Here is a 26,660-nt window from a genome sequence, read left to right as displayed (position 1 = left end):
CCCGCCCCGTCTATTGTCCATTGATTGTGATGTCCGTGGGGCTTAATCCTGTGATGTTTTATTAGCAACCTTATAAAGTTTTCTAATAATTTTCTGATACCGAATTTCTCATGCGCACAGATTAACAGAGAAAATTATATCCAGTAGTTAGAACTAAACTGACCACTGACCTAATTAAACAGTGATTACAAGAGAAAGAAAATGCATAAGAGAATACAAACATATAATGCATCGAATCCAACATGTTAGTAATCACATCAGAGCATGTGTTATTCTGAATATAGTTTAAAATGATCTCTTAATGACTGTTCATTTGAAATTCAAGATTGAGTCTGTAAGCATAGAGTCATTAAACAGCGACCGGAGTCACAAGTGACCGGGTCAAAATGGATTGCTCAACACAAATGAGGTATAGATTCGTCTTTAAATCCGTTGATGGGTGTTTTCCTGTTCCATCCGATAATACAAGAGGGTTTAGTGAGAGAAATCATTCCTGTTAACGCTGGAGGTCAGGAAATGGACCTGTTGGTCAAAATGAAGCTTTGTTTGGTCATGTTGTTCATTGATAAAGTCATTGGTAAGTTCTGTCGAGCGAGGCCCTACAATGATGATTTGGATGTTTACATGATGTTAAAATAATGCTTTGTCATATAGTTCAGAAAGAAGTTTTATGCATTTCTAACTTTGTTGATGTAAATGTAAACAACAACAACAAAAAATAATTATTTTAAATAAAACATTTATATTTCTAAATAAGCATTAAAACAAAATTTAAATAGTTAAAATAAAATGTTAAAATATTCAGTATTTTTAAATATAAAAATACACTCCTGCAGCTTTGCAGATATCCATTTGGCCTAGAAAAAAAAAAAATGCATTAATGATAATCTTGAACTCTTAATGCTGCTCTACATATTTAAAGCTGAAATGTGCAATCATCTGAAATGTAAATGCTACCAATCATATCAGTCAATAGTCATTTAGTTACTCCCCAAACTCATGGCAGTGGTTAAAACAATTTTTAAACAAAGTTAAGTTTAGGGTATTTTCACACTGGCAGTTTAGTTCGAAACAAAAACACATTTCGCATGAAACAGTAAATCACTCATATAAATCTCATTTGTTTAAAAGACCTCTGAAGAACAGGTGAATCTCAACATAACACCAACTGTGACGCAACAGTCGGGATCATTAACTTCAAATTATATATATATATATATATATATATATATATAAAGATTTTGAAGAAGAATATTTTGGCCAATTTAGTCAGTTTTTTTCAATGAACCAAAGAGAAACAATGAGCATAATGGCAGTCTCCATGCTACACTAATAATAGTAGGTTTTCTTCTGTGTAACATTACATATTTTCTTTATAAGTAAAATTTTGGCTGTATTATTTGTGTTGTATGGCTTGATTTTCCTGCTAAATGAAAACTGAGACCAAGCATCCTGCAATAAAGCAATAAAACTCGGCCAGAGAAGAAGATCTCAGAGAAATAGCAAGGGGCAACGCCTTGCCCTAACTCCAAAAGGACAACGTCTCCCCCCACCACACACACACACACACACACACACACACACACACACACACACACACACACACACACACACACACACACACAAACTCTCCTTCCCCCTGACTGAAAGTTATTCAACACGTATAATGAAACTTGTGTATTTATTGTTTTTCCCTTTTCATGTTTGGTATCATTTTAAATGTACGATTGGTAAAATGGTCTCAATTTCAGAGCAGTCACTAGAATTATGAAGAAGATGGAAAACTAAGGAAAATTCTGTCCTCTTTTTGGGTGGTGTCTCTTCTCCTCTCCCCCAAAACAGGTGTTGGTGTAATAAACATTTACAATCCTTTTGTTCTGGTCCTGGTATAAAAGGTAAAGAGCAAAGCAGTCACGGGGGACCTTCTGTAACCAGAACCCTGTCTGAAGACATTCACCCATCTCTGGATTGAGAGAATGCGAACATTAAGTAAAACACCAGGTATGAAAACATGTTCTTTTAACAGAAAAGCTCTGATTGGGGGATTTAAATTCTTGACAAGTATAAAGCTTGTAACAGTCTAATATTTTGTCTTCTTGTTTATTTGAATAAAACAGTGATTTTAGGTTTTATTTATTTATTTTTTATCTGGGGCAGCAGGAACAACGCACTCGGATTTGGAAACATGCAAGTGTGAAAACCCCTGTTTATTTAACAGGGACCATGCACAGCAGTTATTGGGCCAGAGATGGCTATAAAGCTAATTTGCATCTGCCGAGTCTTGAGAAACACATCAACTAAAAAAACTGAAATGTTGATACCTGGTCATACATGTTAGTGAATCCGATTTATGATTCTTAGGTGAATCAGTTGCATTCAGGACGTTCTCACTTCTGGTACTAGAGCCATTACGGTTCCTCTGGCCTAGAGATGATACAGTACATTATCTGAAAACTTTACCATTAATTAACAGTATTTGCTATTTGTGGAATTGTTAGGGGAAGAACCATGTGTAGATTGTTCAAAAAATTATATTTTGTGTTCACTGGTTAAACAGCACAGGTTTGTAACAAAATGAGGGTGAGTAACTGATGACCGTTTTCAGTTCAGGGAAAAATATTCCTTTAAACAGTTTGAACTTACCATTTAACCATCTTTTGCAGATTTTTGACAAGATGAATAGAACTACAACTGAAAGTGCAACGAATGCCCAATCATGCCTTCTAGGTTTTATACTGCAATGATTGCATGTTCCATCTGCAGGAAAATAAAAAATAAAAAACATTACAAACATTCTTAACCAAATTATAAATTCATAGTAACATGCTTTGAATAAAATCTATTCCCAGCTGTTTTGAGAAAATTAACTGAGAGGGAATTACAAAGTGGTTATAAAACAAAAAACAAAACAAAAACAAACAAAAAACTGACCAGCTAAACAGCTACAACAATTTTGCACACTTCAGATGATAAACTACTTACCCCATGATGTTGTATTTGTCTGACTGCTATGAAGGACGTGACACGTCATCATTCGGTCTGACTCCAGTGGACCTGGAGGGTTGGATTTCAATGCCATTGAAAATGATCTTCATCTCTATGTGTTTGAGGTAGAAGCCAGTGGCCAAACAGGACAGATACAGCTTGCTTTGGTCATGAGAAGCATCAGATGCAAACATGTAAACATCCGGTGCATCTGCAATAAGAAGCATCAGGAATAATTCAAATAGAAACCACTCAAAAGAGACACTTGATTCTGAACACAATAAAGACATGAGTTGAAAACACTGAAGTCATCAGAATAACACATACTGCTTATTGAATCATTAAACGTGGAGATCTTGTTCATGCAAGTCTTGAGGAATGACAGGAGGATCAGTGTGCGAACTGATTGATTGTCCCACTTCGTTTTGGTTTCTTTTGCCTCTGTTTTTTTCTCCATCCACTGCCTTGTGTTATAATTAAAGGAAATAAAATCCTCTCCGTCATATCGGTACTCATCAAATGCATTCACATTCATCGCTGCATCCATCTCACAGCCGACTCTCCTCTGTAGTGTATGGAGACCTAAAAAAAATGTAAATAAATAAAAAACATGAGAACTGGTTCAATTTTCAAAAATATACAGTGTCCCCAAAAATGTATGTGGACGCTTAAAGTGACATAAGTGTAAATATTTATCTGATATTCATTTTCAGTTATTTGACTTTTTAAATTGTTTGTACAGTATTTCTCAACTGTGCAGCCTATACACAAGTTTGCAAAATGCTTTCTTAAAGAGTTCATCCAAAAATGAAATTTCTGTCATTAATTACTCACCCTCATGTCGTTCCACACCCATAAGATCTTCGTTCATCTTCAGAACACACATTAAGATATTTTTGATAAAATCCGATGGCTCAGTGAGGCCTCCATTGACAGCAAAATAATTAACACTTTGAGATGCCCAAAAAGCTGCAAAAGACATATTTAAAACAGTTCATGTGACTACAGTGGTTCAAGCTTAATGTTATGAAGCGACGAGAATACTTTTGTGTGCCAAAAAAAAAAAAACGACTTTATTCAACAATATCTAGTGATGGGTGAATCTTTTGTTTCGATTCAGTGGTTCGGAGTGCATATCAAACTGCCAAAGTCACGCCCCCCAGTGGTGAACCACTGAATTTATTCGAAACAAAAGATTCGTAAAGCTTCATGAAGCAGTGTTTTGAAATCGCCCATCACTAGATATTGTTGAATAAAGTCATTATTTTGTTTTTTTGGCACACAAAAGTATTCTCGTCATTTCATAACATTAAGGTTGAACCACTGTAGTCACATGAACTGTTTTAAATATGTCTTTTGCAGCTTTCTGGGCATCTCAAAGTGTTAATTATCTTGCTGTCAATGCAGGCCTCTCTGAGCCATCGGATTTTATCAAAAATATCTTAATTTGTGTTCTGAAGATGAACGAAGATCTTACAGGTGTGGAACGATATGAGGGTGAGTAATAAATGACAGCATTTTATTTTTGGGTGAACTAACACTTAAGCAGTATGTCATTTATTTATATTTTTGTAAATCATATAATAACTAAAAAAAAAAAAAAAAAACCCTCCCAGGCTGAAAATATGTCCCACTACAACACTGGTCTTCATGTTCAACATTGAATCCAATGCAATTAAAGTCAAATGTGTGACCTAAATGTCTAGTTATTTTGGGGGCCACTATAAGTCCACACTGAGATTTCAGGTCTGATAACTGATAAAACAGTTGAACTCAACAGACTCACATTTGGAGCTTGTGCAGTTTGCCAGAGAGTTAAATAGATACATTAACCAGTCTCTGGACTCATATGGTTCTTTAGTGTCTCTCCAGATCTCTGAATACTGCCCGTCTTTTTTCCAGGTTCGTTCTTCATTACTGTAGTGAGAGATCCGTCTGTCATCATACATACACACCGCACTGAACTCAGGATCGGAGAATGAATCCAGCTTGGAGAGAGTGGTGTAAACATACTGAAGATGTCTCTCTGAAGAAAAATAAATATAAGACAAGAAGGAAGTTACTGACACAGCAAAGTGATTACAAGTTAGTTACAACCCATACCATATAATGTTAAGGAATAAAGCAAATGTAAGTACATGAGTGGGTTCCTGACAGCTGCATGTGAGATCTCGTTTTTGGTGTTTTTTGGTGACATGCAATTATGTAATTTGAAGCTTGATCACGGAAAGTTCTGACGAGCCTGATAGAATAAATAAATAAATAGGGAAAATATAAAAAAATCTAAATTGTGATTTTTTTCTGGATAAAATTGTGATTTAAAATGATATTTATAAAAGAAATGATTTTTTTTTTGATGCTTTGCTTCTTTGTAGGGCTGCATAATTTGACCCAAATTTTTGTGCTAATATATTAATTTGACATAATAATAAAAATAATAATATGACTAAATTAGAAAGGTCTAAAGGTTTATAAAACTATAATTATGATAAAAATCTCTGACAATAATTTCTTCATTTTTGTCAGGAGGTATGCAAAATCAAAAATGTGGTCCATTATTTAATATGAAATATGTGCCTCTTATGCATCCACTGTGAAATAAAATCTCCTGTAAACATATTATATATAGTGATCAACAGATAATGATTTTTTTTAGAACCGATAACAATAATTTGTGTGTTTATGTGCCCGATAACCGATATGCAGAACCGTTATTTATTTACTGTTATACTTCTGTTTTTGACCCGATTACAACACCACTGAACTGATCTGATAAAACAACTGGTAAAACAAATCTTATGTATACACCAATAAATAGAGTGAAAGTGCAAAAAATAAGAAGTGCACTGTTACTAAACTTTTTGTTGAAAAAAATAAAATAAAATCTTCGATGAGGCAAAAAAAGTCAAATAAAAGCACAAAAGTAATTCTAACCAATTAATAAAATAAAACAATCTAAACCACCTGAAAAACAGCTTTGTTATTTTAATGTAGCTTAATACTCCCAGTTGAGCAGAACTAGGTTGTAGTGTAGAAAACAGTCTTTCAGCATTCTGCCCCATAAGCCTGCTTCATTGTTTTGTTGAAAATTAGAAGTCTTTCATGTTAATTTTAATCTTCATCACAAAAATAAATGTATAAAAAGCATTAGCAACAACAATGTTAACAATAAGCAAAATCAATGAAGAATGTCTAATGTTTTCAAATGGAGAAAATAAATTAAAGACAGGAGTCATATCAACTTTGCAGAAATGTAATACTTCATTTTAAACTACAGTTTTAGTAGATTTATAAGCTGTTTAATAGGCTAAAGTGTGAAGAATAATTCACTGGATAATGTTAAATAACTAAATAATATTCTCTGGAATATTGGAATATAACAAACAAAACAGTGTATTTTATTTCATTTCCCAACTGCTATGTTATATCAGAATTATTAATAATGTTTTTGTCGTTCTAGATTATGAAATATCTGCCGACAAAGCACCGTTTATGGATTTACATATAGGCTACAAACTATACACACTATTATAACTCGATATAATAAATAATTAATTTCCATAGATGCGTTTACTTGGATGTTTATTAGCGAATTAATCGTAATTATTTAAACATTTACAATATAACCATGTTTTAAACAAGTGAATCTTGATAAAAGTTACACGCGGTGGCCAAGCATCAACCCGCTGAGTGAACAGCAAAATGAAGACGACTTCACGAGACTAATGATGAGCAGAGAGAGAACTAAATTCAGCACTTTTATTTCCAACATGTGCTCATTCGTGTATTATTTAATTCATGTAAATTTACATCTTTATTTGGACAGGACTTGACGGATTGTCTTACATGACTCCGTGAGCTTGTCTCTATTTCTTAGAGACAAGCTGCATAAACTTTCAGGCATTTATGTAACATCTAATTTGTGCATTAAATAAAGTTTACTAATTGCAGCAAAGCAGGTAAGTATACTTTACATGTGCACGTCGTTGTCTCCTCTCAGAATCGCTGTAATGGCGATCCTGTGCACAATTCTCAAAACAATGGTGGAGTTAATCGGCAAATCCGATATTACTAAACCAATAACAGATTATGGTAAAATGCTTAAATATTGGGAAAAATATTAGTAAATCGGTCTCTCTCTAATTATATGTTTCCCTCAAAGTTCTTTAGAGAGAAGTATTATTTTTACCTAGAATAGGATGGAGTGAGCTTTACTTGGCGCTAAACACGTCTGTTTCATACTGAACAACGGAGGGCGCCCTTGAGCAGAAACAGCAAATATGCCTCAGAGGAGTAATTTAATGCATGTCATTCAAGGAAATCATCATAGGCCCTGTCCCAAATGGCACCCTAAACTCTCGCGGTCTTCCTATGAGTCCGCACTTTCGTGATGTAACGATGCTTTGACTGTCGGGAAGAAGTCTGCCGCGGAGCTCACACCAGTGCGGGCTCAGCAAAAGTGCACATCAAGGGCGAGTATCGGCCACAAAGGGGACGCTCGCGAGCACCCTTCTGAAGCCTAAAATTGACACCCTATGGTCTCGTGGTCTTAATGGACACGCGCACACAACAGCCATTCTAAGTCCACAAGACCGAAAGTACTATGAAGTGTGACATTTAGGACAGGACCATACTATCACTGTAACTGAATAAAAAGAAGATAGAAACTCTTTGAATGATTAAATATCATTAATAGTAGCTAAACATATGACTATGACAATTTATCTGTGTTCTTCGAGCCTTCTCAGGTATTTTTAAAATAATAAAGTATATTTATAATCATTGCTGTCAAACAATTAATCGCATCCAAAATATAGGTTTGTTTTTACAAAATATACACACATGTATGTATACATCTAAGAAAAAAATTGTAATATTTGGCACCTAAACTCTGGAATAATCTTCCTAGCATTGTTCGGGAAGCAGACTCACTCTTTAAACGCATCTCTTTAACCTGGCATAGCCTACACATAACACATTATCAATTTATATTTTCAAATCCGTTAAAGGATTATTAGGATGCATAGATTAGGTCAGCCGGAACCGGGAACACCTCCTAAAACACCACATGCACTCGTTACATCAGAAAAAGAATGGCGTCTACACTAATATTATGCTGCGTCCCAATTTGCCTACTTATACTACGCCCTAAAAGTATGTAGGCTACTCTTTCTGTGAACAAAAAGTAGGCTACTTACTTTTGAGTGTGTAGCAAAAAGCTTTGGGACATACTATCACATCATACAATCACGTCTTTTCTCTCTGTCACATCCTGTCACCGTAAACTGGCCTGTCAATCATCTTACATCTTCCACATTTCATTTAGCTAATTTCCTACCGTATCGGAGAGAAATGCAGCACGTTGATCTGCAGTCGCGAGTCTTTCATGTGGAGAACTCTCCTCATATTAATGTATAATGATGCATTTAAAAGTTATGGTCAATCGGATCTTTATGAAAGTCCACATTGGTATTTGCAGATTAAATATAACACGGATAACATTAAATAAATATTTTCTATCAGTTTTAACTGATTATTAGTCACTCAAACTCTCAGCGTCGATCGTGCATATCCGCCATGTTTTGTAGTTTAACACTTTTTACTTGTATTTGTAGTTCTGAACTGAATCCGCGTCCAACGCACAATGGGTTGTGGGCAATATTAGCCTTTATAGTGTGCACGGATACACATTTCGAAAATCTACCGGAAATAGTAGACCATCCGGGGACTTTTGGCATACTCTTTTCAACATACTATGCTTTGGGACACCCTTATTTTAATCTCACATACTATTTAGGATGGATAGTATGGACATTGGAATGCAGGGTTAGTCTTTGTTTATCTCGAGGTTTGCCGCAGCCTGCCAGATCCAGGCCGTATCCAGATGGGATGAAGGATCTGCACAACAGGTCTAGACATGATGGTAACGCAGCCCTGAAGTATCAACTAAACTATCCCCTGTGAAGGCCTCCTTCCCTTTCCTTTCCCTATGTATAGATAAAACGTCATCAAAATTATTCCGATCCGCGGAAACGACTAATTTTTTCTGTATTGTGTGGACCACCAGACAAGTAAATTGGCAATGTCACTTTGTAAAAAAGACTAAGCGTCTGCACACTCAAACGCACAAACATATAGACTAAATACGTAAATGAACAGCAAGAATGCATTAAAGGTCTTCTGTCTTTAACTAAAAAGGTGTCATTTAAGCGGCTCCTAAGTTAATAATTAATTTTTACAACGGAAGTGATTCAATCAAAAACCTACTTTATCTTGATAATATTTTCATAGAACTGCTGTAAAGCCAAAATAATCTCAGTCCATTAATTTTCCTATTATCACTGTGAAGCTGCTTTAAAACAATCTGTATTGTAAAAAGCGCTATATAAATGAAGATGACTTGACTATAATATATTTATATAAATTATATAAACATATACAGTATATACACATGTACATTTCTTAATTATTTGTGTATGTTTATTTAAATACATTTAATTACACATAGCACACACACGCGATTTGGATGCGATTAATCGTTTCACAGCACTATCTATAATGCAATGCTAATCAAAAATGCTATTTCAAACACTTGACTGACATTATGAATTGAGTTTGGAGTAAAAAACATGATATTAAAAGTCTTTTGTTGGACAAGAAGTTCATAAATGCTTTTCATGTTTGGAAAGTTTGTATGTTTGACACGGGTTGCTTTTTCAAATGCAGTGCTTTCAGATTATTTACCAACGTCATTTATTCACAAAGCCGCCCTTCACTAGCACGGAGATAGGACTAACTGCAGAACCACAGAACCATACGTCATGACAGTCTGAGGACGACAGTGCCAGACTAACAGCCTGAGGGCGGAAGTGGGCGGAGCCAATTTATCTCCGTAGGCATCGCTCCATTTGGAGCATTTTAAAGTTTAAAACCATGTTAATGTGAAATATTGTATTAAAACGATCTAACTGAAATTATAGATATAGATTCACATTGTGTTAATAGCTTAATCATATACACAATCACGTTAAGATATATATATATAGCCTATGTGTGTATTAAAATCCCCTTGTAACCTTTTAATATTTTAAAAGTTCATAAATTTGTTTTATGTCTTAAATGATTAACTGAATATAAATTGAACACAACAAAGCTTAAACACTAAAATCGATAAACATTTATTAATTTGTCATAAAATAAAATAAAAAGCATTTCAGAATGAATCATTGTTTTTCATAATATATAATACGCATTACACGGTTGTACACTAGAATGCATGAATTAAACACATTCAGATCCATCAAACCCAAAAACAAAAGATATTTATTTAATTTTAATAAAATGTACTAAAATGTAAGAGCAAAAGCATTATATAGCCACTAGCTGTGCTTTGCTCTAAAAAAATACAAAATCAAACTAAATTGAGTGTAGATTGAACAGCAGGTACATGATGACAAATTAAATCTAAAAAAATAAACTTTTTTGTAAAATGTCCATATCATCCTTAATTTGAAAGCAAAACACTAAAGGCTCTTTGGCCAGTTGTCTGTCATCATCTGTTTCAGCCTGTGAAAGTTCTTGTTCCTGGTCTTTTTCTTTCAATATCAGAAAGCACAGCTCTTCCACTAAACCCGTAAAGACCTTTGATTGTTGTGCAGCGCAGAAGTCTTCTGTGATCCGTGGTTCCTTCATGAGAGAAGGGTATAAACAAATGGGATGAGATGTTAAAAGTGTATTTAACAACACTTTGTGTTGTAGTCAGGATGCAGCACAGCATGTATAATAAAGTTTTGACATTCTGTTTTTCTCATGTTTATATATTGAAGACTTAAATCATACTCTGTCACCAATGAAATTAATCAGTTATGTTCAGTATAATTTTTTTTTTTTTTTTTTTTAAAAGGCAAGCAATTCACATGGCTTTTCACGCTACATTTAACCCCGGGTTATCGTCGTCCTAAACACCACTTTTAACCGTGGGTAAAGTAACGCTCCACATATTGCTTGTATATTTACATGCTTTTGACAGTCACAGAAACACTGTGCATTGTATATAAATAGAAAATTCAGCATTGGAAAGAAAAAAAACAACAAATGCTGACAGAAAATGCAACAATTGCAGAGCAGAAAATACTGTTTAATTCTTTTATAGTCTGAAATGTTCATTCAGGATAAACTTGATCTATATGTAATGAGGAAGTTGACTATATGTAATGAGGATGTGCAATGCCTAAGCATTTATGAAAACATATTGTGTGCTTTGTTCATCCAATCAGTGACACTGACACTGCAAATAAGGATGTTAACCAGGGTTTAGTAATGTACAGTGCATATGAATACTCAGGATTAATTGTTAACCTCAGGTAAATGATGATCAGTGTGAAACGTGAATCAAGATAACCCAGGATTCTGTTTACCTGGGGTTAACAATCACCCAGGGTTAACTATTTAAAGTATGAAAAGCCCTCATATATGTTTTTCATTCTAATGAAAAGAGAAGTTCATACATTTTTAAAAACTTTTAACTTTTCCTTTTTTTTTGCTTACCATTAACATGAAGATCCCACACAGCCGGTCAACTGTTTCTAAAACAATAGAATATTATTAAGTTATTCCTGAAAAGATGTGACAGATATAACACACCATCTGTATAAGTAGCTTATGTGTTTATGAAAGTCTTATAAAACTAACCTTGTTTTTGATCAGCTTCTCTTGTTCTGGGGTGATTCTGCTTGTCAATTTACTGCATTGCAAAATCAAAGAAAAACTTAGATATATAACCATAAAAATTGCATAAAAGAAACAAGTTTCATTCTTCTAAAGTCAAAATTACTACTTACTTCATTGCAAAAACAACATTTTAAATTCAGAATACAAAAGAAACGTTCATACCTCCATGAACGACAGTTTTTTTTAAGTGAATTTGAAGCTGTGCATTCAACCTGTGCCGTCTGGTCGGTTTAAGAGCACTGGGCAGTGGAAGTTGTTGCAGCACGTTTTGCATCGCTGTAAATGAAGTAAAGCGGAGCATCTCCCGATACTAATATGCCTCTAAAATCCACAAAAACACTGATCAGTATAGTAAAATGTAACCAATTAAATAAAATACAGTACCAACAACAAGTAAAATAACAAACCATGAATATGTAAACACCCAGGTGAAAAAATACTATAGTAAATACTATAGTGTTTTTGAACCATACTGTATTTACAACACTAATGAATGCTACATAATACTATAATATTAACTATAGTGAACTGATAAACTAGTATAAATAGTATACTTTAGTTTTTACTACAGTAAACTGTAGTGTATATTGTAGTATAATATACCCTAAAATTGTAGAAAACTTAGTACAATATTGGGTAAAGTAATTTGTTTATATTATTATAGCTGCCATATTATCACAGCAACTATAGAATTACCACAATAAATTAATTCAAGTATTTATAGTACTATAGTATGGTTCAAAAACACTATAGTATTTACTATAAATGACTATAGTATTTATTCACCTGGGCGCAAGCAACGTGAGACGATTTGTAAAATATCAAAAGACGTGATAAAGTGACTTTGAAGCCCATTTACAAAATATCTGAGTCATGTTAAGTGTTAACGATCGAATAAATACACAACACATAAACGTGATCGATTAAAAGCACAACACAAAGAAACTTTTTACCGTGTTCGCTTCTTCCGCCATGATTGTTTGCTTGTTTGTCGTCAACTCCGCCCACATCCAACGTGAGACTATTACTCCGCCCACTTCCGCCCTCAGGCTGTTAGTCTGGCGCTGTCGTCCTCAGACTGTCATGACGTATGGTTCTGCGGTTCTGCAGTTGGTTATTATTGCGCTGTGTACATATTTATATTAGGGCTGGGACAATCGATGCATCGCTATTCGTGGATCGTTTCTGATATTTTACAAATGCAAAAACGCAAATCAATTCTGAGCTTAGTTTTTAAGAGATGGCGCTCCAGCGTTCGGCTGAGTCTGAGAATGTACATGCACCTCAGAATGCTTTTATGACTCAAGTAAACAGCCCAATGCACCCTAGTAATTTGCTTCGAACTTTTCATACTTTATGAATGATTATTTTATAAAAGGTTCAAGTGGTGTGTGTAAGGAATAGAAAGCAAGCAGAGCACGGCTGTTTATAAAGCACACAGTGTTAAAAACTAAGCTCAGAATCAATTCGAGAGAGAATCATAATACATATGGAAAATATCAGAATCGATCCAGAATCATTTCTCGATTCGCAAAGCATCTATGTATTTTCCCAGCACTAATTTATATAATTAAAAATCTGGGGGGAAAAAAACACAGCATTGCGTTTTCATAATTTCACTAAGCCAAATTGTAAAGCCAGAAGGTGGCCACAGCACTTCATGTGGAAATGGGAGAAATACCTTTACAATTAGGGAAGAAACAAATTATGATGAACTACTGGGCCAAGCTTCAAGGTCAATTGGTAAATAGAAATCCAGCAAAAAAAAGTTCTTATCCCAAGTTAGGAATTTGAAAAGACAAAATGAAGTTTTTTGGATGGAGGTTGCTAAAGAGTTGGGATTGAACAAAGGATTTAATTAATTAAAATTTAATTAATTTAATATTAATTAATAATAGAAGATAGAATTATGACAATTTATAATAATTATACTGCAATTTACACAGACGGTTCTAAAAATTTAGATACAGCAAAGACGAGTTTTGGTGCTTTTACACCAGAATTAGGAATTTCAATGAAGAGAAGAACTACAGACCACCTGGTAACATATACAGTAGAACTGATGGCTATAATAGCTGCCCTGGTGTGTGGAAAGCAATTATATGTTCAGATTCCAGTTCAGCATTGATCTCAATTAAATCGATATCAAAGGATTGTATACATGAAATATATGAATATGACATTATTATAGAATCCAGGAAAAAGTAGGAAGTATAAGGTTATGTAAACGAAATAATAAAATAGAGGGTATAATCACACAGCTGAGAATAAGGCATACAGGGCTAAATAAAGCATTACATCTAATAGGGAAATATCCTACTGGCCTATGTGATCACTGTCAGGATGAGGAGTCAGTTGAACATATACTAGGCTAAGTTACTGCCAAAAGTACATCACAGAAAGAGAAATATTAAAGAATGAAATTAGAAAGCAAAGTACTATGGAACTTAGCATTAAATATATACTTAATGGTGATAATATAAGTTTAATAAATTACTTGAGAAGAACTGGATTAATTAACAGAATTTTTTTTTTTTTTTTTTTTTTTAAATCTGGGAGGTAGTTGACTCAGGCCCAAACTACAGTATGGTAGGTGGCGATAATGCACCTTTATAGTTGGATGCCGATCGCCATAAAAAAGAAAAAGAAAACAAGTACATTAATGTCTATGATCGCGCGCACTGAGGAAACAACGTCACAGAGGTTACATAAACCGCGGACACATCAGCACACATTCAGATAGCGTTAAATCTTTTAATGCAAAACTAACCTCTAATGTACTTGATGGTTTTCACAAAATAAATTTGTTCCCTTTTGTAAGCTGGCAATCTTACTTGCAAGTTGTGGCAACCTTAGATGAAACCGGACCGGAGTTGCACTAACCTACTTTATTCAAAAGCCAAGCTCATGATGGCACTTTTGCCAGGAATCAGTATAAATTATGAAATGCACAGAATACATGTAACGTTAGGCATTCACTATACTTTATGTACTTGCATAAGCAAAAAGCGGTTTTCATTACTTCGACGAAATTAGTACAACATATTGTGGTTACTTACCGCACAGCACAGAGGGAAATAATGAAAGCCAAAACAGTAACCATTTCTCGTTTTTTAAGGAAATCTCACGTTGCCATAAGAGCACATTGTTGTCAGGATTGATAACTCGAGATTCAATTGCAAGTGACAAACTCCTTTATTAAGGAAATGCACCAGAGAAAATGAACAACGTGAGTGGTCGGGAGACTGTGGTACAGCTGGTTCTTTGGCAGCACAGGGACTACAATGGGCTGATCCCCAAACGCAATCCAGAGCAGATCACCAGACAGATAAACACCCACTCTGAACAGCGGCAGGAACCCAGGAGACGAAAAGCAGAACTGAAAGGAACACAGCGTGAGCCCACAGAACAATCCGACAATGAACGAACAAACACAGAGACATTAAATAGCAGTGCTGACAAGCAACAGAGGATCAGAGCGCATGCTTTAGCTCAGTGTTTCCCAACATTTTTCTTTGGAGTCAATTCAAAGCCACATATATTTGTAAAAGAATAAAGTATTGCAAACAAAAATAAAAAATTGCAAAAAAAAAAAAAAAGTATTGAAAGAAAAAAAGTTTAGCAAACAAAAATACAGAATTGCAAGAGAAAAATAAACGAATTTAAAAAAAGATATTAATTGCAAAAATAATTGATCCCATTTTATCTCTCCAACGAGTTATTATTATTCCCTTTGCGCTTCACTTTCTGTGCTATTCATGGCACTGTTTTGACGAGGGGCGTGTTTTGTGTTTTTGTTACATGCACTCCAACTGGTGGTCATAATAATACCCCCTCCCTACAGAGCGGATACTAGACGCTCCACTAGACCAAACACAAAACAAAACACCCAGGGGGAAGGACGGCGAGCCAGGTCCAGAGCCCCCGACCGATGGCCAGGGGGGAGCCGGAGGAACAGTCCACGGGGGGGTCCCCAAAGGTCAGAGTCCTGGCTGAGTGCCAGGGCGGCGCCGGAGGAACTGCCCAGGCAGGCTCCAGCGGTTCTAGAATCCGGGCGGTGCTGGAGGAACTGACCAGGTGGACTTCAACAGGGCAAACGGCGGCGACAGGGCAGACGGCCTGGGCGGGGGCGGCAGGGCAGACCAAGGGGGCTCCGTGGCCGTATCAGGGAGAACGGACAGCTTGGTGACGGCCTCCATGGCCATATCAGAGAGAGCGGGCAGCTATCGGACGGCAGCGGGCTCGGGCTGCTTCGGGACGACAGCGGGTTGCTCTGAAGCGACAGCGGGCTGCTCTGGGACAACAGCGGGCACAGGCTGGTAGACTGGTCCATGGTCAAGAGAGCTTGAGTGCATCATCCAGGCACGCAAAACCGCCAAAGCATAGAAGGAGAAGACAGCCCTCTTGGCCATGACAGGACTGACAGAGAGAGCGGGCTGCTCTGGGACGACGGCGGGCTGCTCTGGCTGCTCCGGGACGACAGCGGGCGGCCTCGGGCTGCTCCGGGACGACAACGGGCTCTGGAATAGCCTCTGGGCCTTGAGGGATGGAGGAAGCCCTCTTCCTCCTTTTCGTCCTCTTTCGTGGGTGAGGCGGTGGCTTTGTGCCTGCCTCCTCTGTAGGCACCAGAGCGAACTCACAGACTGGAGCGGTCTCTGAAGCGGACTCACCGGCTGGAGCGGACTCACCGGCTGGAGAGGATCCACAGACTTGAGCGGACTGATGGGCTGGAGCGGGCTCTGGAGTGGACTGATGGGCTGGAGGTGGTGCTGGAGGTAATCGAATCTGACCATTCTTACACAGATTCAGGTAATTAGAGAAATTCCAGAAACTTAAATTCGTTCCTCTGCCGCAGTGGGAGATGGAGTTTGTGGGAAACTCCATCTCCCACTGCGGCAGAGGAACGTCGAGACAATGATTGAAAATGTCCCTGAGGACCGCACCGAATTCCGCACCTCCATACCCCTCTGCCGAAGCGCCGCCAAATCCTGGGGATTGCTCCGACTTCCCCGTGTGTTGGTCAGTGACCGGACTCTCTCGCTGCTGGATCTTTGCATGGTGGTTCGTTCTGTCACGTAATGCACACAGACAAGATGGTAAGATCCAAGCGCAGCTTTAATGGGGTAATCCAAAACGTAATCCAGACACAGGCAAGGGTCAAACTCCACAGAAACAGTCCACAAAAACAGAAAACCAGAGACACAAAGTGCATGTAACACAATACAACGAACCACAAACAAAGGCAGATACAACTGAGTATAAATAGACAGAACACTAATGACAAACTCAAAACAGCTGGTGCAATGAAGGATAATGAGTCCAGGAAGTGGGTTATGGGAAATGAAGTTCCAAAAGGTGACAAAAGTCTGTGTGCCCTCTAGTGGTCAACTGGGGCACTCCAACTGGTGGTCATAACAATATATATATATATATACATACCTTTAGAACAACCGAATCAAACCTTGTTTTTTTGTGTGTTTAGATAAAGTAACAAGTCACAAAATTTCATGACACTGAGATAAAGGGAACATTGTTTTTTAATGGGGGAAACATCAAATGGGACCCCAAAGACAATAGGTTATATGTAATCTGACAGACTAATCATTAAAAAGGTCTAAAGCCTGGGATAAACTGCACGATTTTAGCAATCCTGTAAGATCATTACTTTATCACACTCACAGTCTATGATCACGCTGCGTGACATGGATCTTTTAAACTGAGGGGTGAGACTGTGTTGTTATTCTAGCAGAGCCCCCGGCGTGAGTTTAAGGCAACTGTTATTTTAATAAAATGTATTAATTCCTTGGAGACGCATCATGTAGCCTTGGTATCGCATTTATTTCATTTTTAATTTTTCATTCAAAATATTTACAAACTTGTTAACTATAGCATGAATTTTATGATATATTCCGATTATAAAATATGTGGAATGTGTTTTGTCACGCAATGAGTTCGCACCGCAATTCACATCTGTCGGATTTACGAAATCTTCCCCGAAATACATAAAAGTGTGTGGCCGGTGAACTGAGAGAAGAATAGTTTTTAATTTTTTCATACACAATGCGTATCTGATATGAATAAAACACTTGACACAAATGAAAGTAGACTGGTAGCTAAATGTCACTAGATGACATCATAATGGCAAATTCATTGATCTACTGTATATAAATATGAATATAGATCAGTAGGCAAAATACGAATGTAGGCTAGATAAAATTTGTCCAAGTTGCTGCTAGATTTGTCCCTAAAATTGAAAAACGTCTTAAAAGGGGTGGGGAAGTCACTAAATCTAGTGACAAAATCGCTAAATTGGCATAGGCAAAAGTGTATGGAATTTGATTTTAACAAACTATAAATGTCTTTTTTTATATAGCCTAGTACTACTTAATTTAAATGTGTATTTGCATGTCTGAAACCTGTAATAAACCTGACAGAAAACACTGAATAGTTGTAACAAGCACAGAGCGCGCGTCTGTCTCTGGCTCAGCAGCAAACAACATCTGAATTTAGCAGCGAATCTTTGCATTTTATTCTTTGTCATTATCCTAATCGAACACTGGCTGTATTACAGCTTCAGTATTATATTCGTATAGACTGTCAACAGTGATAAGGTATAGATAAGAGTGGTCCAGGACAACTTTAAAAATGAATGACTTACAGAAGGTATACTTAACTAAGAATGTTTCGGGAAACATGTATTAACGTTAAGGTACAGCTTAAGGTATAATTTAAGAACAACATAAAGTTAAGCCCAGGATATTGGATGTGGTAATCTCGTTGCTTTCAATGGAGGATAAAAAAAACCCAAAACCATTTCATCAAAATATCTTGTGTTGTGAAGATGAACGAAGGTCTTACAGGTGTGGAAGGACGTGAGGGTGAGTAATAAATGACAGGAATTTAATTTTAACTCTTTCATAACCAACTCATGTCTTTACAGTGACTTAAAACATTTCTTTTTTATATCAATAGATGTTTAGCATAGGATGCTGCAGCTTAACATGGTATCTCTTGCTACTCAAAAATAAACACAAAAAACATGCATATTCATATTTTACCTGTTCTATAATTTGCAGATCTTTCCCTGGATTTTTTACAAATACTGGCAAAAATAAAAGACATCTTGCCAGAATGACCAATGGTGCAGCAAAATCTTTGATGTTTCTGTGACTTTGCTGGGCTCTAAATCGGATATGAGTCCTATCTATATCCGAAGAGCTGGAACTCATGCAAGCAGGGCTAGGAAAGAGGACCCTGTCCTTAACATGGAATACAACGCATGCAGAGGTGAGGAGTCCGATCTTAAGCAAACACATATTCTAAATAGCAGTATTTGTTGTGTCAGCCTTTTAAGGGTTTTCTTTAACTTTAACAGCATGGGAATGTTAGCACAAGCTCTGCAAAGTAGCACTCCAGTCACGTCAGGTCTTCATATAGCACTTTATTCAATGGATTGCTTAAAATCAAGCAGCTTTACAGTATCAGACATGAAAAAGTCATTTTTTTCACATGAAAACTTCATTTTGTACTATAAAGCAGCTATCTAGTATGTTCATGTTTTCCATAGCTGTCAACCCTCCCGTTTTTTCCGGGTTTCTCACGTATTTTAGCTCTTTTCCCGCTGTCTTCCCGTTTTAGTATTTTCCCGTAAAATATCCCGTATTTTACGCTCTGATTGTGTTAACTCAGAACACGCAACTATCTGTGTCTGTGAAGTGGCCTAGCACGGGCGATGCACGTAAGTTATGCATGCGCCGAACGCGTCTTTCCGCGCTCATGGAGTTTCTTTGAAAGGCTCGCGGGAAATGAAGTATAAATTGTAATGGACATCGCGAGAAATGGGAACACGGGGGTACCCGAATGCGACCGCAAAGGGCACTTTCACTTTCACGATCAAAGTACACGCCACTGATAAGCATTGTAAATGAAGTATTACAGTATACACATACCAATATCCTCTCGTGCGTCCTCCTCACTGGACGAGGCAATATCACTTTAGTTTCGCTTTCAGATATCTCTTTTATAGATGCCATCAATGCTTTTACCTTTCTAGATGTATTTACCGTTTACATCGTTAAGGTTCGGGCTTTATATATATGATTTATATACCATTGATCTGTCCTAAAACGTTAGCACGCTTTGATCGATGGTTTGGAGATCGCGTGTTTCTCCGTTCGAGAGCGCATTTCCGTTGATTGTTTACGAACGAAAGCTCACAGAAACGTGAAAATGAAAATGGTCTCATTTGAAAGAAAATATCCTAAGCTAAAAGATGATATAGAGTGACTGACTGAAGCAGCCCTTATCAAAACTGCGGAGGTCCTGAACCCCTTTCCCCGTGCCAACGGCGCGCCTGATAATCGTGTAAAAAAATCCCTTATTTTGAGGATTGATTCCGGGAAATCTCCCTTATTTTCAGTGTTCAATGTTGACAGCTACGATGTTTTCACCCGCGGAGCTCTTACCTCAACAAACTCTACAGATCAAATGAGTCAGAGACGTGTGCGTCCCACGAGATAGGTAAACGGAGGTCGGAGCCAGATGCAAGTGGGTGGGACATTAAGCCGCAAGTGGGCGGTACAAACTAATAGAAGATTTTGATTGGTTTGTTTAATGTCATGTAATATTGTTCACGCTCCTAGTGGCGGTAGCGCGTGAATTTGGTTGCGATCCGTCAAGAAGAAGAAGAAGAAGAAAAAGAAAAAGAAAAAGAAGAAGAAGCTGTCTGACTATGGCTGCGTCTGAAAACCTAGGTAGCTGTCTTGCTGCCTCGCTATCTTATAAAATAATGACTTGTACGGCAGCGTTTGTGCATGAAGGTACCTCACGAAATTGATTTCGGACAGACTTCTGAGGCAGCGTAACAGTTTAATGATCTACAGCAGTGGTCGCCAACCCGTCGATCCCGATCGACCGGTCGATCTTTATCACTGTTCCAGTAGCTCGCGAAAATAACAGAAATATGAGTACAAAAATACATTACATTTCTCCAGTCTTTGTACTGTATTTTTGTATTTATTTTTCTGTTATTTTCGGGAGCTACTGGGACAGTGATAAAGGTAAATAGCCCATATCATGTCCGAGTCTGTAAACGGCCGTAAACAAGAGGCCAGAGACGCTGAAGACGGACGCGAAGAGGAGACAATTCTGTAGCAGGCAGAGCGGCTCACTGTTCACGATGCTCGAAATATAGGAAGCAAATATAAATATTGAATTGGGGGTGAGGGATTATATGAATGCATCTCTAAAAGGAATTACTGTCTTCAGAAAAATTTCGATGGCAATGGCATTATATTTTCCTCTTACCTCCGAATAAAGTAGCTAATAGACCTTTTTCACAAGAATCGGAAATCACGTGACGCAGGGTAAAGTTAGTTCCGCTATGCGTCTACGGCTATTACATTGATATGCTCTTTTCTCAAATATCGCTTCTCACCTTTTCTGTTTTGTCTGTTTTCCAAATAGCTTTTGTATAATCTACAAATAAATTATTTTCTACTTGTTTGTAGCTTATACAGCCACTCAGACCGTTGATTGAATTTACCGGAAGATGGATTTATATCACCAGCTGTCAATACAGCAAAGGCTATGCAGCTACGCATTCAGCAATTTCCCAGATCGTACGTACTACGAACATTTATATAATTTATTAATTTAAAAAATTAACTCCCAATATATACTTTAATGTGGGATATAAAGTCGTGAGATACATAATATTGTCGTGAGTTTAACGTTTTAAAAAAATATATAGCATGTCTCATATGGCATCACATCCCACATTGCAAGCATATGTTATAATTAATCCTGATCGATTAAAATGATTAAACTAAGACATAATTTCCAAAACCACACTGTACACAACTATCAGTCTTTGCATGTTGCAATAGCACAACAATGCTGCGCATAATACACACTTTAAGATGATGATGACAGGAAAATGAGTGAGAGATGACTGAAGTGTTTATATCCAGAAATATCATGGTGCGAGCAGTCCTGCTTCACGAATCAGAGGATCAGGCTTGTGTGATAAGGGATCTACCAGTCGATCATTTCCCCAGCACGTCGCTAAAAACACTCTATACATCTCATTATGTGCATACTATCCACCCTAAATAGTACTGAATATTAATAATGTCACATAGTATGCACGTTTAGACACAGACACTGTCTTTACAGCACATGGAGCGCGATAATGCACAGCCGCGCCAAACATACACGAAGAATATAACCAGTTTAACCGCCATCACTTCAAATTATTTATTAAATTTAGCTCTTAATGCGAGCTCTGTAGTCTCACCAATAATTCACCAAGACCGTTCAAACATTTTCAAAACATTTAATTCGTAAAACGACTTTGATTCCCGAACTGGTTCTGATCGAGGTTATCTATCACTGTAACCGGAAAATCTTTTACACTGCGTGGCTCATTCCGGAAGCCAAAAACCCGGAAGTGTGAAAAAGGTCTATTATTAGCGCAGTTCAGCTTTGTTTACAGCGGTAACCAAGGAAACGCTGTATCTCTGCTGCTCCATAAGTGCCACCTGCTGTCAGAGAGTGAATCTGCGTCTCATTCAGTCTGCTGTTTTTGTTTCAAGATTTTCTGTGTGTAGCATATAATTTCACAAAGATAAAGTCAGATCGTGCTTTAAATCTTGAAATTAAATCTCAATTAATTCAAATAAAAAACAACTGCTCATACAATGTGATAGCATCTTTGTTTGGATTGTGATTAAAAAGCAGTGGTTCCCTCTAATTTGAAATGGCTATGTATTTTTGTTTATAATAATAATAATAATATTAATAAATACTGCAACCAGTATAAGAATCGGCCAATTTGCTTGTAAAAATAAATAAATAAATAAATCAGAATCTAAATTGGCCATGAAAAAAATACTAAATACAATCTGGGCTGTCTTTTTCTATCAAGTAGATCTTGTCTTTCATAAAGGTCGAGGTCAGGGATCTTGAGCTTAAAAAGGTTGGTGACCACTGATCTACAGCAATATAGCGCGAGCTTTGGTGAGAACTAAACAAATATTTAATTACTACAGTAATTTCTCGATAGAAATAATATCAAAATTGAAATATGTTGATCAAAATCGTACATTAATACACAGCAAACGCAACCTTCGGACGCCATCTTTATTTTTCTAGCTCAACTGTCACAGAATGGAAAGCACGGGATTCTGGGATATCAAAGGCAGCTAAGGATACATCCATGCTTCCTTCAAAAATCGATCTGAGGAAGGTATCTCATGAGAGAGGAAGTGCCTTGTGCCTTGATGCCTTCTTACCTTGAAATGTGTCCTCGGAAGGCAGCATTTTTCAGTTTTCGGACGCAGCCTATGTTTTTTTCAAACAACTACAATCTGCTCTCCAGGTTACGGATACAGTAGACCATAAACAGGTAACGTTAATGTAACTTAATTGCATGTCAATGTATTTTGTTAACGATTTGGACTGCACTGATTTATAAACTGTTCTTAGCGTTTGCAAATCGATTTAGGATCATTTATAATTTTAAAATTATTGTTTTTTTCTTTGCTTTCTTTAAGGTGAACATGAAACTAAAATTCCAACTCATTCTACTTTTGCGATGCAAGTTACACACACACACACACACACACACACACACACACACACACACACACACACACACACACACACACACACTCTAGCATGCACACATTGTTTTTGTGATTTGTTGGCACATTCCATAGACGTAATGGTTTTTATACTGCACAAAACGTAACCTAAACCTAACCCTTACAGGAAACATTTTTAATTTAAAAAAATCCTTCTGTATGATTTATAAGCCTTTTGAAAAATAGGGACATGCTGTAATGTCACACAATACACTGTCACAATCACTGTGTGTGTATATAATATGTAATATGTATTTTACTTGTGTATATATATGCACTGATCAGTTGCTCACAGCAAGATAAGTAGAACTGTGTCAATTTGGGTTTCATGTTGACAATAAAATGTATGGTAGTTCAGTTTTAGACCATGCATATTTTTCTTTTTTCACTAATGTGAAATTCAAACTTCAATATTCATAACCATGCTTATCAGCACTGTTGTTAAATTCTATTGTTGTTGTTGTTGTTGTTTGTCATTAATCCAGCCTGCCAGCCATGACACTGCCTTTCAGGCACTGGTATTTTTTACAGAACTATATTTTGCTTTATATATATCTTTATTTAATGTTAATTTACCTCTGTCTTTTTTGTTTTTAACTGATAGAGAGCTTGCCCAAAAAATCGCACCAGGACTGTGGTCAGAGACTGTCCTCAATGACATTACAGTGAGATTATTTTTGTAGGCATAATATACTTGTGATCACAAATCCTGCTTTTAATATGTAAGCCCCAACTGCATATGTTGTGTGTTTATCACAGCAGTTAATTTATTGTATGTTTGATTTCATCACTAGGATTATGGAAGACAAAGGATGTCAAATAACTGGAGTATTTGTCTTGATGGCAAGTATATGTAAATGAGGAGCAGAGAAGTGTAATCACTTGCAGTCTTTTACCCATTTAATTTTTTTTTTTTTATTGTTTCTTTGAATATTACAGTATGCACTGTATGTTACTCTGGAGAATAAGTTTGACTTCACTGAAGTTTTGTGTACTCCATCTCCACTTGTTTGGAGTGCCATGTGGAGTACAAAAGCTGCACACCTGGTAAAGTATGTCTTGTGTAAATTAATGGTGAATAAACTAGTGTTTAGTCTAGTTGTGGTTTTTAAAAGGAATATTTTGTTCTAAAAATAGTAGTAAAGTGTAATTTTCTTGGCCTCATGTCATCCCTTGGGGCCTAAAATTTCTGGATACCATTTACTTGTATAGCATAGATCTACAGAGCTGAGAAATTGTTCTTGAAATGTTTGTGCATGTTAAACAATAGATATAAAGTCATGCATATCTTGGATGGCATGGGGAAAGTTTTAATTCGGGTCAACCCTAGTGCTCTTTGTGGTTTTTGTGCACCCACCAGGTTATGCTGGGAAGGGCAAGCGAGGTGAGCTTTCAGGAATTTACAGCGAAGCCATGCATCCAGGATTTTGCAGTGTCCACTGCATGCAGGATTATTGTTCATAATTTGTTTCAGAAATAAAATAATTTACCCACCCTGAGACTGATTTGTGATTTGAGAATACATTTATTTGTGTAATGTTCTGAAGAACATTAGTTGGTCATTTGCTGTAATTTGAGTAAAAACAAATATGGAAAAATAAAAAATGTTCAGTACAGGCGAATAGTAAGTAACAGTATTCAACATTTTCTTTATGCATCACACATTTATTTCCTGAGTGCAATTGCATCTCACTTTAATATGTTCTTTGGTAGGCTACTGAAGAAGAATTGTAAAATACAATATCCAGAAATATGCTTGAATTACATTACAGCTAAAAGGATTTAAAATAGCATCATCACAAAGTATGACAAACGGTGTAAAACGTGATTCAGTGTTGACAATGAATGGTAGGATACAAACAATAATTACAAAAATGTAAGAATTTCAATTCAAACTATGAAAATGCGTTATATATACATTTTTTAAGATAATATAAGGGTTCAAATATGCAAAAATGCTTGAAAACTGATGAATCTGCAGGAGCTGGAGGATTTTTCTGAAGAACAGAGCTCAGTTTAACTGCTCAGGACAAACAAGAGACTCATGAACAACCATCACAAAACATAAAAACAGTCGTGGATCATCAGGTAACCACACACAGTATTGAGAATCAATGGTTCACGTACTTATGAACGGGGTTATTTTAATAAATTCAGCTATTGTTTTGTCTTGTGAACTAAATGCAAACATCTTTTATGTAAAATATCTTACTCAGGACAGTACTAAACAAAAAATAACATGCATTTTTAATTATCCCTCTTATTTTATTAAAATAATTCTAATTTTCACAGATTCTGCAAGGGGTTCACATACTTTTTCATGCCACTGTATATAATTTTAGTAAAAAGTATGAATTATATTTCTAGTGAAAATCTACATTCATTTAGACAACAATATTGTCTTTATACGTAAAAATGTCCAATTCTGACACATTTATGGTGAAAACAGTAAAAAAAGACATTCCAACATCCCTACATATTCGATTCTTTAGTTTGGTGTTTTTTATACTGTTGGGTTCTTGTTTATCATCACGTACGGGCCAAACTAAACATTTACTGTTTAGTCTGTTTGTGTGCTGATATGTCTATTCATTCATCAAGGCTTATTTTGATTTTTTGCAGTGACCGATGTAGACATTTACTTCCACAAAGTAATACTGTTTACACATAAATACCAAACTACAGTCAAACCAAAAATGATTCAGACATTTTTGGTATATTTTTACTAGTGGGTGCAGGACACTATAGTTCATTTATGTAAGTGAGGATAGCTAAATAAAGTAAAATGTGATATATTATATCCAAAAATTCTTCCCAGGTAAAAAAGTAGTATAGTGTATTTGAAATATGAATGAAGTACATGAATTATAAAACAAGTATACTTCTACTTGTTGTACTTTATTTAAAGAGTATTTGATTTGTACTTTTTAAACAAAAAGATGTAATTAAGTTCAACTTAATAGTCCAAACAGTAAGTATACTAATTTATCAGTAATCAAATTATTTTTTAAATGTACTTTTTGAAAGTGTACTTTGTTGTTAATGTATTTTAAATTGTATTGAAGTTTATTTTTTTTAAGTGTATTAAATTTGACACACTTAGAGTGGCAATTCAGTGTACTTATGGGAAGTATATTTTTTGGAAATTAATTGTTAGTATACTTTTTTTTAAAGTGTACTATGTTCTCACTTCATTAGAAGTGTGACTTCTGTATACTTTATACAGTACACTCTAAAATAAGTGTATTTTTAGTGGCATATCAGAGTACTCTCATAAAATATGTTAAAATACAAAAATGT

General features: G+C 36.2%; 1 protein-coding gene and 2 long non-coding RNA genes across 5 annotated transcripts; 1 reads left to right on the top strand and 2 right to left on the bottom strand.

Moving 5' to 3' along the window:
* Positions 1-3,008: 3,008 nt before the first annotated feature.
* Positions 3,009-8,286, bottom strand: LOC137004266 (zinc-alpha-2-glycoprotein-like). The gene is made up of 4 exons (XM_067364449.1): positions 8,265-8,286; positions 4,772-5,011; positions 3,313-3,567; positions 3,009-3,196 (listed from the first exon to the last, which is right to left on the bottom strand). Exons 1-4 carry the CDS (start codon positions 8,284-8,286, stop codon positions 3,009-3,011), a joined length of 705 nt encoding a protein of 234 aa, XP_067220550.1.
* A 1,555-nt stretch (positions 8,287-9,841) lies between these two features.
* Positions 9,842-14,789, bottom strand: LOC137004803 (uncharacterized). Its single transcript, XR_010892183.1, has 6 exons — positions 14,775-14,789; positions 12,669-12,840; positions 11,878-12,036; positions 11,677-11,728; positions 11,533-11,570; positions 9,842-10,671 (listed from the first exon to the last, which is right to left on the bottom strand). It is a non-coding gene; the product is annotated as an uncharacterized lncRNA (long non-coding RNA).
* A 5,635-nt stretch (positions 14,790-20,424) lies between these two features.
* Positions 20,425-24,900, top strand: LOC137004812 (uncharacterized). 3 transcript variants are annotated; one of them, XR_010892185.1, is made up of 5 exons: positions 20,425-23,122; positions 23,965-24,025; positions 24,155-24,203; positions 24,300-24,407; positions 24,721-24,900. It is a non-coding gene; the product is annotated as an uncharacterized lncRNA (long non-coding RNA). The 3 variants fall into 3 exon arrangements; XR_010892186.1 differs by having other exon boundaries at positions 24,300-24,412; XR_010892184.1 differs by having other exon boundaries at positions 24,300-24,900.
* Positions 24,901-26,660: the final 1,760 nt, after the last annotated feature.

The sequence above is a fragment of the Chanodichthys erythropterus genome, chromosome 17 (assembly GCF_024489055.1).
Source record: "Chanodichthys erythropterus isolate Z2021 chromosome 17, ASM2448905v1, whole genome shotgun sequence".
Classification (NCBI taxonomy): Eukaryota; Metazoa; Chordata; class Actinopteri; order Cypriniformes; family Xenocyprididae; genus Chanodichthys; species Chanodichthys erythropterus.
This window is presented reverse-complemented; position numbering and strand designations above follow the sequence as displayed.

Bases quoted from the DNA above. Each gene is read 5' to 3' on its own strand.
- LOC137004266 (XM_067364449.1), bottom strand. From the start codon at position 8,286: ATGATTGACAGGCCAGTTTACG. The intron at 5,012-8,264 runs GTGACAGGATGT...ATTTTTCTTCAG, and splicing joins GATTGACAGGCCAGTTTACG to AGAGACATCTTCAGTATGTT. The intron at 3,568-4,771 runs GTGAGTCTGTTG...CATTTTTTTTAG, and splicing joins AAACTGCACAAGCTCCAAAT to GTCTCCATACACTACAGAGG.